The following is an 11,620-nucleotide window of genomic DNA, read 5'->3' as shown; positions in this document are numbered from 1 at the left end:
CAGACATTTGCAGCTAGAATAGTCATTTACCACATTAGCAATGTATAAAGTGTATTTCTGATTAGTTTAAAGTTATCTTCATTGAAAAAAACAGTGCTTTTCTTTCAAAAATAAGGAAATTTCTAAGTGACCCCGAACTTTTGAACGGTAGTGTATATATACACATATATACATACATATATATACACATATATATACATATATACCCCCTAAACAGACACACATACAAACCTGTCTCCAAGGGCCCGAAGTAGCCTTGTAAAACATATCTGTCTGGAAACTGGACCCTTAGGACTACCTGGATCCGCAGAAGAGAAGATGCCTCTATTCAGTGTGTGTTTAAAAAAAAACGTAGAGACAACAACAGGATTGAGGTATTGTATTTCTGCTCCTCACTTTAGGATACTTATCCAATTTCTTCTTTTTCTGGGATTCTCGTAAGGATTTCGTCATCAGTGGAGCTTCCTCCAACTTTTTCCTAAAAGGAAAAACAAAACAAGAGGGACTAAAAGGGCTAAAAATAAATACCATACCAACCATATACTTTAATTGTCCTTCAAAAAAGCACTCGGGGTATTCATTTTAAATGCGTTAATGCAGTGGTCCTTAATTATGTCTGTCCCTTTGGGGACAGACATTTTTTCCACACCTCCACTGGATTGAAACACTATTGAGAACCTAATAATCTGCATTTTCTTATCTGTAGAAACCACTGTATGAGTTGCTGCCACGTAGTGACTAGAGCACGCACGGGGAAACTTCGGCCCGAGGGCCAGATGCTGCCCGTTTGGCCTTTTAATCCGGCCCGCCAAACTTGTCCAACTGATATTATTAATTTATATTATTATTATACAATGGAACCTCGAGATATTCGTTCCAGGACCGAGCTCGAAACTCGAGGTGCTCGTATCTCTAATCATTTTTTCCCTTTAAGAACTAACAGAAAAGAAAATAATCCAATGATGTGTAGGTACTACCACAGTCCTTTTAAGTACTCTAAACTCCCATAATTCCACTGCTTCCGGTAAATCCGCATACGTCACAATCAGAATCACAATCTCAAATCTTTACTCATATCTCGAAGCAAAAAAATTCACTCGAAGGCTTGCTCGTATCTCAAAATACTTGCATGTCGAGACTTGTATCTTTGAGGTTCCACCGTTTTTCTGCCTTTTCCCTGCAATGCCCACATTTCTCCAAAAGATGGCATTAAAAAAACCCCATCTAAAAGCATTTTAAGTATTTTAGCCTTAACGCATTACTTTTACGTTTTATATTCCCTTGGTAGCCTCTCAAGCCCAACCCTTCAGTTTGGTTTCCGTAACAAAGAACAACTCTTTTGTCATTACCACACATAGTACCCTCAAAAACGTATATATTTTCTACTTACCTCTCACTCTTCAACTGGGCAAAGCGTTTCCGCACATCGTCAACTGTTACTTCAAAAAACTCCTCTGGAGGATCCCATTGGTCTTTAGATCGATGGGGCACTGAATCCAAGTGGTAGATGAGAGGATCCCTTTGTACCGGCTGAAGAGAATAACACAATTAGTAATGACTGATGACACTGTTGGCAGTCACAATATGTTGTTGAAGGAATGGTATTTCTAATCTAACTTAAATTAAAGAGAAAAAGAACAGTTACTATTGTATTGTATTTCACATTGTTTATCCATGTCGGTGGCTGCAATTAGTAAGTGTGCCACTACAGAGCAAATATTCACATGTCATATCTACGTTCACCCGACGCTCCCTTTAAACAATTTAAAAATACATTTAAAGCACCAGAACAAAAACAAATGGTAAATTATGTTCAATGGATCAAAACAACTTTTATTTGAAAATCAATAAGAAAGGCTTAAAAACGGTCAAATGTATCTGACTAATTTATAGATGCCCCCCCCCCAGTTTGAATTCAACAAATATACATTGTACCTAAAATGGAGAAAGTGCTCAAATCAATTATTCATGAATGATGAATAATTGATTTTTTAAAAACTGGTCTCTGCACGTGCCTACAAAGTGTTCCCTGTTTATGATGCCCTCAACCTTAGGCGCTTTGTTAGCTAGTTACCCTAACACAATACCACCATACAATAATTATGCACACATATTCCGTAACGAAAGCCACAATTGTCTCATTTTCAAGTCTATTTTACTGACATTTAACTTCCAACAAATAAACTTTGGTCGTTCTTTCGATCTGCAAATATTTAATATTTAATATTAATTTAAATATTCACAGGGGTTCCAAGACCTCCATCTTAGTGTCCACAGCCCGGCCTGTCTTTAAAACAGTAATATTCTAATAATTGGGGGGGACAAAAACATTTCTGTCCACAAGGGGGGGCACCGCTGCTTTAACTGTTTCTTTACCACTTTTCTGCACCGTCTACTACTTCACATTGTCGCATACAAGCTACGCTACATTTACCATTAGTACTTCTTCTGCCGTCTTTCAGCAGATAACATCATCTGTTTTCAGTAACACGCACGACTTGATAAAAAAAAAGTGTGATTAGTTAAATTGTGCTTTACAAAGGATTTCTAATTATTAAGGACAACACCAAGAACAAATGAGAACTTTTTTTTTTTTTTGTCTTCTATTTCTCGATTGATTCCTCCTAAAAAACATATAGTTTTTGAAACCTGTTAAGCTGATCAACACTCATTATTTGATCTATCTAATCCATCTTATCTGTTGAATTAGTTTACAGGCTGTAATAGTGCTTACCTGAAGAGAAGAACTCTGGCTGGATTTAGCTTTCTTGGCTTTGGGAGATTCAAATGCTGAACTAAGTGTGGTCAAGGAAGGAGATGAAAAAGAAGAGAGGCATCCTTGACTTGAACTGTTGGGGCACCGACCATCATCAGTAGAGGGATTGAATTGGGCTTTGGGTGAAGACGATGAGGAATGAGGGCTTAGTCCTGATGGTCCGGCTGCCTCGCCATCTTCTTCTCCATGACTACAGATCTTCTGAGGGTTTAAAACGTCTCTCTGTTGAACGGGAAGAGGGGTGCCCGTGGCGGAGGTGGGAGTTGACAGAGAAAGGGTTTCTTCTGAATCAGTTCCCGGGACGTTTAATGACGACGTTTCTGGCTGTGATGGGGAAGTATCCGGCTTAGATGACGAGTTATGCGCGCTTTCCTTTGCAAAAACGTTGCTCGGTTTAGAAACTGTCACAGTTGCTTCTGTCTTCTCCCCAGGAGATTTGTTTTTCTTTAGCAGAAACCTAAAACAGATTTTTTTTTTTTTTTAAATCAGAATCTTAACCAGAATAAAACAATACAAAACACTGTAGCATAAAAGTGTGATTCAAAGTATTGGAAAGTTCAAATGGTATAAAAAAAATGTCCAAAGAAGAAAGAACTTTTTTTTTTTTTTTACAAAAATTGTTATCATTTGATAAAATTAATAAACTAATCATGTATACAAGTATACATATAGTTGCCCTTTGGACAGTCGATTAATGCTGCTTTCTGTTCAGGATTACTGAAAGATTTTCCTAACCAAAAGTCAATTTTTTTTAATTCAAAGATTTCATTTAAATCTGTGCATTACATTATTACAGTGGCTCCTAAACTTTCTCCCCCTGGTTCTTAAGAAATTTGGACAACATTCCCCCTTACATGGTATTGCACCTCCCACTTTGGGAATCTCTATATTAATATACAGTGATCCCTCTCCTAGTTGCGCTCCAAGACCCACCGTGAAATGAGAAAAAAAAAAAAAAAAAATCGCAAAGTAGAGGCAAGAAAGTTATTATATTATTTACATATATATTTAACCTTTACGAACCTCCCCCCACACTGTTATCAACCCTCCCTAGACTGTATATCCCATTTCCACACCATTATATGCACAGTAGAGTTATATAATGGCAACACGGAGCGAAATGAACAAGAAAATGGCCAACAGAGAAGGGGGGCATGCATGAACCAATCAGCACGAGGAACAGAAGAGAACGCTCAATTAGCCAATGGTATGCATAATTTAAATGCTTATTTCAATTTCAATACGAGAATCCACATTTTTAAAGACAAAACTATTTACATACTTATACGTACGTATGGTTATTTTTAAAGTCTTTTCGTTTTATTTTGCTATATTTGGCACTATAGCGTAAATTTCTGAGATAAGATTAAAAAAAAAAAAAAATCCGTGATCTACTGAGGGAGCATAAGTAGAACCGTGATATAGGGAGGGAACGCTGTGCTACAGTACAGCTACAACTAAGTAGTACAGAAATGTTAAACTTTTGATACACAATGTTCTTTGAAAACCAACCTTACTATTGCACTTCCACTCGTAAGACCCAGTGCCTTTAAAGTAGTCTTCTTTAGCGCTTCTTGCCCACTCACCTACACACGGATAATATGCATATACACACACGTAAATACACACACACATAGGCTTACATGCTGTGGGAAAAAAAAAAAAAAAAAAAAAAAAATAGTCACGCAAACCTCATCTCTCATGTAGACACACACGGGAGTAGATCCTGACTCAGTCAAATCTGACAAACTGGAATGAAGACGTGAGAGTAAGACTTTAAGATCATTCTAGTAATTTGAAGTGCTTTAAACTTTTACTACAACAAAAATAGAGCAGTAGAAGTATATCTCGTAAAGAGAAATCATCTCTGTTTTGCCCTAACAGCATGTTATAGAATTAAGACTAGGATCGAACGCATGCAGTGACCGTATAACAAAAATTCACAAACCTGATCTGAGAGAAATGTGTGAGCAATTCCCAGAGATTCTGTTGGCAAGAAAAGGAATCCTGCAAGCGAGAGCCGTCCTCCATCTGAACAGCAATTCGTACCTGGCATAAATATAAAAAAAAAAAAAAAGTTTATACTTGGGGATATGGGCATTATCAATTGTGCCATGTCTCTAACAAATACAAGAATTTGTTACTCAAGTAAGTAAAAAAAAAACTCTGCTACTGCAAGAAAGGGAAGGAGAGGGACTATGACTATTAAGGAGGATGATTATTAAGAGTTTGGATTTTCATGGACTAATGGAAATGCATGTTTCCACCTGAGAACTTAATATTTATATTTATAATGGCAATAAGAATATGTCTGTCTGATACACGCAAGAAGATGGAGGAGACAGTTGATATTTGACACTTTGACAATGGTAAATTTGAAAACCGTCTGTATAAAGCAGTGCTTCTTAATGGAGGTGTGTGTGTGTGTGGGGGGGGTGTCCTTAACATTCATTAAAACAGGTGGGTGAGGTGTCATGGCATATTCATGCTTGAACGATGAACAAGCCTTCAGTCACTAGATGGCAGCAGAGCAAGCTTTATTGCCTGCTTTATTATTAATCTATTCATCTAGTAATACAATTGGGGGGGTGGCAAAAAAAATAGTTGAAAAACACTGATCTAAAAGATTAAACGACTATAAAATTTACATTGTGTGTAGTACTTAACCTCACCTGGCTATCAGCTGGAGACTGTTTCCATGTGCTTGTCACCATTTCCAGTTTAGCATTGTTGGGCAGGTTGGAATATCTCAAAGGTAGAGTAAGGTCAATGAAAGTTCCCTGAAACCTGACAAGGACACATAGGAAGACAGGGCCACACATTTATATTTCCATTTCAATTATGGGTACCAACGTAATTCAATTATTTTTCAATTAAATCTGGGTTGTGTACTTATCACTGTTAAATGTTGAAACACATTTTAAGTTAAATATAAATTGACACGAAAAGTAAATCACATTTCAATTATGGGTACCAACGTAATTAAGTTATTTTTCAATTAAATCTGTACCTGAAAGTTAACTCTAAATATTTGTCTATTATGTTGAAATTGGGCATTAAAGACATTTAAAAAAAAAAAAAACAAAACACTAAGATAACCTCAAATACCAAAATAAAAGCTTACCCTGGTATTTATTTGAAATTACTTTTAGGGGTTGGGCAAGTATTAAAATACACACCTGTAAGCATACCTATTTGCGGAAGCCCATGGTTTGGTTTATTAACGTTAAAGAAGTTAAAGAAGACACAAGTACAAGGTTAAGTTAAACAGACCTGTGACAATAACACATTTTTCTGGACGATCTATTGTCCCATAAATGATTGCCGATAATGATTATAACACTATTTCAATACCAAATTAAACACTGTACTATAATATGTCACAATAATTCAAGTACTGTACTTGAAATAGCGTTCCTAGAACTGAATGAGATTGTTTATTAACTATAGTTATAATTTCGTATTTGCTAAAGGTCCAGACACAACGTTTAGAATCAATTGTCTTAAAACTAGTCTTGGAAATTACTTTTAGAATTTAGATATAACATTTAAATTATGAAGTTATTTAATGTCCATTTTGGAAAATTCCATACCTGGTGTTCGTGGTAAAACGTTCATTTGAAATGTGAATCCCTTCTTTGACTTAATGCTCAACTCTGTACCGAAGTATCCATTACTCATCAGTTTTGTTTACAAACGCCCAGAGGACAGAAACATGAACTAGCACCGATATTTACTCACTTTAAACCATGGTCGTCTGGATTAAATCCGTGTTTTCGGCAGACGTCCTCAAGTACCTAAAGAACATAAATATATATCATGCACTAAATTAAATTAAATTTCATGCTACACTACACAACTGTTAAGTGTAATTTGAAACAGGCCTGTCACTAGCTAACTGCTATTAGCAACATGCGTTTACGGCTAAAGACAAAACGACAGCAAAAAATACGAACGGGTCAATAATGTCTTTATGTAAACAACGTTTACCTGTAAAAGGGATGTACTTGGAAACACTTTAACTTCTTGTCGTCTTCCATTCGGGACGAGGACCGTCACGACCCTACAACTGGTTGCCATTGTGTTTTGATGCCAAGGCGTCGGGTTGAAAAAAACCTTACTCACCTCACACCGGTAACATCAGCAAAGTAAAATGTCTTTCAAGATTATCGATACACACACACACATATATAAATAATTATCTGCTACCATTAACTGATTTCATATTTCCGTCCCAATTTTCCTCCTTTAACAGCCTTCTTCTCTTCTTTAACTATGAAATTTTGTTTATCAACCACGTGTGCTATATCACGTGACATCATCTGAGCATTTTCCATAAACTGAGCAAACTGTGTTTCTTCTTCTTCGTTAGTAGAGTAGCTTATTTGCCATCGTGAATAGGTTACAAACGTCGACTTAATAAAATTGACGTAATACATTTTTTTTCCAATTTTGCAAAAACAATAAAATTGACGTAATACATTTTTTTTTTTCCAATTTTGCAAAAAACAATTTTGTAACATAAACACTCACATGTTGCTGCTTATCATTTTTATTTAACTGCATCTTAAAACACATTTTGAAATTTTGACTTCGGACATGTCATCTTTTAGCAATAAAATAAGGAACGTTAAATAACATTGATTATAACAAGATGTAAACTTCATGACAAACTGCCTCTACTAATAACCAGAAAACTTTTATTGAATTATTAAAGTACTGGTAGGTATAAAATGTAGGGCTGGCCATCGTTAGGAATCTCACAGTTTGATTTAATTTCGATATCAATCAAATTTAATATTGATCTAAATGCACAAATAATTCATCCGATAACTTAACGAAAATAATGTATTTTGGATAATGTCCATATGAACAGCCATGGTATAACTCATCGTATTATTGAGCAATAAAACATCTCAAAATAAACTCAATATGGTGTACCAAAACAACAAAAAAGACAGCGCCCCTACTGACCAAGGGTGTTATGGTTGAAAGGGGTCAGAATAGAATAGTCTTTATTGTCATTATATTCGGTTAAAACATTGAAATTGGGGAAGGCTTCTCCACAGGTGTATCACAGATACAGCACATACATACATACATACAAACATTACTCTGCTGTAATGGTCACTTAAATAAACAACAAAGTCCTTGACCCAGTGCACAGGTGAGTGGGTGAAGTCTCAGGTCAGACAGTTTGCTGACCAGGATGTCTGGGATAATGGTGACCCTGCAGTCTTCAGACACACCAGCCCAGCTCCACCCTGGTGTTGGTTGTATAGTTTGCTGGTAATTGTAGCTTGTGGCCAATGAGGGGCATCAGTCAGAATGCACAGGACTCCGTATGTTTCCGTTTTTAATCCTTTATTGGCTTAGTACACTTTGAATTGTAGAGCACAGTGGGGGCACCTAGATATGAGACGAGTCGAATCCGTTCCGCAACAGCACTCGTGTGTCGATCGTCTCGCATCTCAATTGCATTTTCCCCAATAACCCCCCCCACCCCCACCCCCCCGGAAATATACTAATAATTAATTAAATTAACCCCCCATCTAAACATCCAAAACATAGATATGAACAAATATATTGATCATATAAAAAAATAAGAATTAAGAAAGCATTTTATTTGTTATAAAAAATGGGTAAAATGATCGAGCGAGGGACAGTGAGCAAGACAGCTGTTGAGGAAAAAAAAAATGGTTGCGCACTCGTAACTCGATGTTTGCAAAAGTTGCTTATTGTAACTTGGAAATTTCGGGGGGAGCTCCTATCTAGGCCCCACAGTATATGTATATGTGTGTGTCAACATAACCGCCAGATATGGAAGAAGATATAAGTCTAGCAACCATAAACATCTCCGTTAGTGGTTCTATACTTTTATTGTAATAATAAATTGATAGAAATAAGCACAGCTTACATGACCTTAACTACTGAAGCAACTAACAACCGTAGCAGCCAGCACCGAGTGACTCTGTAGGTGCCCCTCTCAGACAGCAGGGGGCTCTGTTCTCTATCTCTCTATCTTGCATTTGTTTTTCTCGAAAGTAATGCAAAGAAGACAAATTTGTTCTGCTGACATTTCCCATTTTAATAATTCAATTTAAATGGATTAATCACCAGAAAAACAGGTGTGAAACACGTACATCTACCTGCTTTTATTTGTATTTATTTGCCAGCGAAATAAAGGAAAACTTTTTTTTTTTGGATCAAACTTACAAACATTGATTTATCTTGATTATTCAGGAGTATTATTCAATTAGGAGTAATTGTGATTATCCCAGAGCTGCCCTGTAAACTTTAGACAGCGCTAGCATTTTATTATTTGTATAAAAATACTAATAAAAAAAACAATACAATGACATTTAAAAATACAAAACACACTAATAACAAACAACAATTCATAGAATCAAAGGCTCTTTATCAACATGAATATTCCTGAAAAATAAAAAAAGTATATATGTAAATACATACTGTACATACGTACATAGAGATGGGTTGACAGATGTATCCTACAGTAAATTACTCCAAGCTGACCTGAATGGGTGGTCTTTTCTTCTCATGGATTGACTGGAGTCGAGTGATGAGAAACTTTTTATCTTCTCCCTCCTGAGCAGAGCAGACAAGGAGCAGACATTTTTTTAGTGTTGTGAGTAATGAGTCATACTTCCAAGTGATTCACATTCCCTCTTGTGCTATAACAGTTCTTACATTTTCTATCTGCTCTTGGAGTAAACCGATGATCTTCCTTTGACCATCAACCACCTGACTGTGGAAGTAAATCACGATCCTAATGGACAAAAAAAAAAAAAAATTGGAAAGAAATTAAACGTTGTTTAAAAGTTGAATGATAACAGGCCTCCAGTCACTAGGTGGCAGCAACTCATACAGTGGTTTGTATAGATACAAATATATATTTTTTTCAGGTTCTTAATTGTATTTCAATTTGCGGGGGTGGTCTAGGGGGAGGGGGGCGGGGGTGACAGAAAATAATTGAGAACCACTGACATAAACCAACCGTAGCTGCTTCATGTGTGAGGTTAGTTTTGCTGGAGTGTGATTCGATGCACTTACAGAAAGATTCCCGCTCCCACAAACAGGAAAAAAGGGTTTTCCACCAGGTATGTGTGGGTCCTGGCCAAAACAGACAAGTTGGGATTGGTTTTTTCCAGATCTTCCATCCAATTTTTCCCCGCCTGGAACATAGTTTTTAGTCCACGGAAAGGACCACATGATGCTGAAGGTTGGATGCTGAGAAAAAAAAAAACAGAGCCAGACACAACAACAAAATGTGATTCAAAGCTTTATCACTATTACAAAGCCGGGGTCTTACATAGAATTTACTTCCAGCTACAATTAGCACATTAGGGCAGGGGTCTCAGACTCGCGGCCCGGGGGCCAAGTGCGGCCCGCAGCACAATATTTTGTGGCCCGCACCTTAATATGAAGGTATAATATTAGTGTGGCCCGCGGAGAAAGTGGACCTCCGAAGAGCCAATCAGCAAGCTCCCGCGCGGCCCTCCCTTGTCGGGGCTAGGCTAAGCTACACCAGCTTCGTGCACTTCACGCTTGCAACAACAGCACGGCGTGTAATGAACAGCCAGACAGAAGCTGCCTTTGCGCTTGCCATCTATCGTACTTTCTGCCACAAATGTCATGATCAAGCGCAAAAATAACAGCGACTGTTACCGGGCTGTTTATCGTGTACGCTGCTGTTACAGATAGAAGCGTGTGACGGATCTGATATTCCCCAACTGGCTAAACACTTGTTTGAAACGTGAAACAAGAGCGCTACTAAGCGGAATCAAGGAGATTTTGTCCTACCCCAGTCACGTCTTCATCAAAGCCTGCAGTGAAGAGAAAGGTTGGTGATGAGCACAGACAATTTCAAGAAAAGTGGGAGACGCAGAGATGATATATTTTGAAGCTACAGAAGGAATTTGATCACAGATTTGAAGACTTCAAGACGCACAGAGCCACTTTTCAAATTTTTGCGGACCCCTTTACCTTTGATGTGCAAGATGCCCCTCCTGTGCTTCAAATGGAGCTCATTGACCTGCAATGCAACTCTGACCTCAAAGCCAAGTTCGTGAAAAGAAGCGCTGTCAAGTCTCTGGCAGCAAGGAGTAGGCAAGAGGAGCCATGTTCAGAAGAACCGTTCATGATTTTCACTCAATGTTCCATTCATGTTCAAAACACTTCATGTTCAGAAGAAATCATTAAAACTGTTAACTGTTAACATTTGAGGACTTTTTTTTTTTTAATTTTATTGTGGAATCCCTTATGCGGCCCACCCTCACCCAGACTCTGCCTCCAGCGGCCCCCCAGGTAAATTGAGTTTGAGACCCCTGCATTAGGGTTTTAGCTAACCTAAGCTTGGTGAAAACTGCAAGAAAGGCTAAATGTTACCCTCCAGCATGGCGCTAACATGTTACTTGCTAGAACAATGCTAAAAGACTACACACCAGCGTAGATATGTGAACATGCTCCACTGGCTGGCGTTCCACCAAAACAGTGTGTATATAACCGTCTTGTACTGCGATAGCATGGGGGGTTTGGCGGATGGAATGAATAAATTAAACCTAACATAATTACTCATAAATATGTAAGAGTGTAAAAGGTTTAGATAACAACTTAAAATAACAACAATTTACACTGAGACGTATAATAAGCATGACAATATGTTTGGGAAGGAGCGCAAGACGCTCAAAAAGAAAGAGCATAAATCTTTTGAAATGTGTGTGTAAGTAAACATACGGCTTTAAGATAAGCATGACCGGCATAGAGCAGTACTTCTTAAATGGTGGGGGCGGGGCCCCCGTCGAGGGGCGGGGGGGGGTGGGGGGT

The 11,620-nt window shown here is 37.7% G+C and overlaps 2 protein-coding genes across 2 annotated transcripts in view; both read right to left on the bottom strand.

The window, feature by feature from the left end:
* The window catches only part of aspscr1 (ASPSCR1 tether for SLC2A4, UBX domain containing), an 11,602-nt gene extending 4,501 nt beyond the window's left edge, over positions 1-7,101 (bottom strand). Inside the window, exons 1-10 of the mRNA XM_017035592.2 lie at positions 6,767-7,101; positions 6,518-6,573; positions 5,449-5,563; positions 4,725-4,825; positions 4,468-4,525; positions 4,289-4,362; positions 2,735-3,233; positions 1,391-1,530; positions 397-478; positions 232-298 (exon numbers count right to left, since the gene is read on the bottom strand). Coding sequence (XP_016891081.1) covers positions 232-298; positions 397-478; positions 1,391-1,530; positions 2,735-3,233; positions 4,289-4,362; positions 4,468-4,525; positions 4,725-4,825; positions 5,449-5,563; positions 6,518-6,573; positions 6,767-6,856 — 1,282 coding nt within the window. The 5' untranslated portion in view covers positions 6,857-7,101. The remainder of the gene's footprint in view (positions 1-231; positions 299-396; positions 479-1,390; positions 1,531-2,734; positions 3,234-4,288; positions 4,363-4,467; positions 4,526-4,724; positions 4,826-5,448; positions 5,564-6,517; positions 6,574-6,766) is intronic.
* A 1,738-nt stretch (positions 7,102-8,839) lies between these two features.
* tmc6b (transmembrane channel-like 6b) overlaps positions 8,840-11,620 on the bottom strand; it is a 20,805-nt gene continuing 18,024 nt past the window's right edge. The window contains 4 exon segments of the mRNA XM_008317842.3: positions 8,840-9,211; positions 9,311-9,382; positions 9,485-9,563; positions 9,848-10,024. Of these exon segments, the coding sequence (XP_008316064.1) occupies positions 9,197-9,211; positions 9,311-9,382; positions 9,485-9,563; positions 9,848-10,024 (343 nt within the window). The 3' untranslated portion in view covers positions 8,840-9,196.

The sequence above is a fragment of the Cynoglossus semilaevis genome, chromosome 9, assembly GCF_000523025.1.
Source record: "Cynoglossus semilaevis isolate Cse_v1.0 chromosome 9, Cse_v1.0, whole genome shotgun sequence".
Lineage (NCBI taxonomy): Eukaryota > Metazoa > Chordata > Actinopteri > Pleuronectiformes > Cynoglossidae > Cynoglossus > Cynoglossus semilaevis.
The sequence above is the reverse complement of the archived record's forward strand: the minus strand, read 5'-3'. Positions and strand labels throughout refer to the sequence as shown.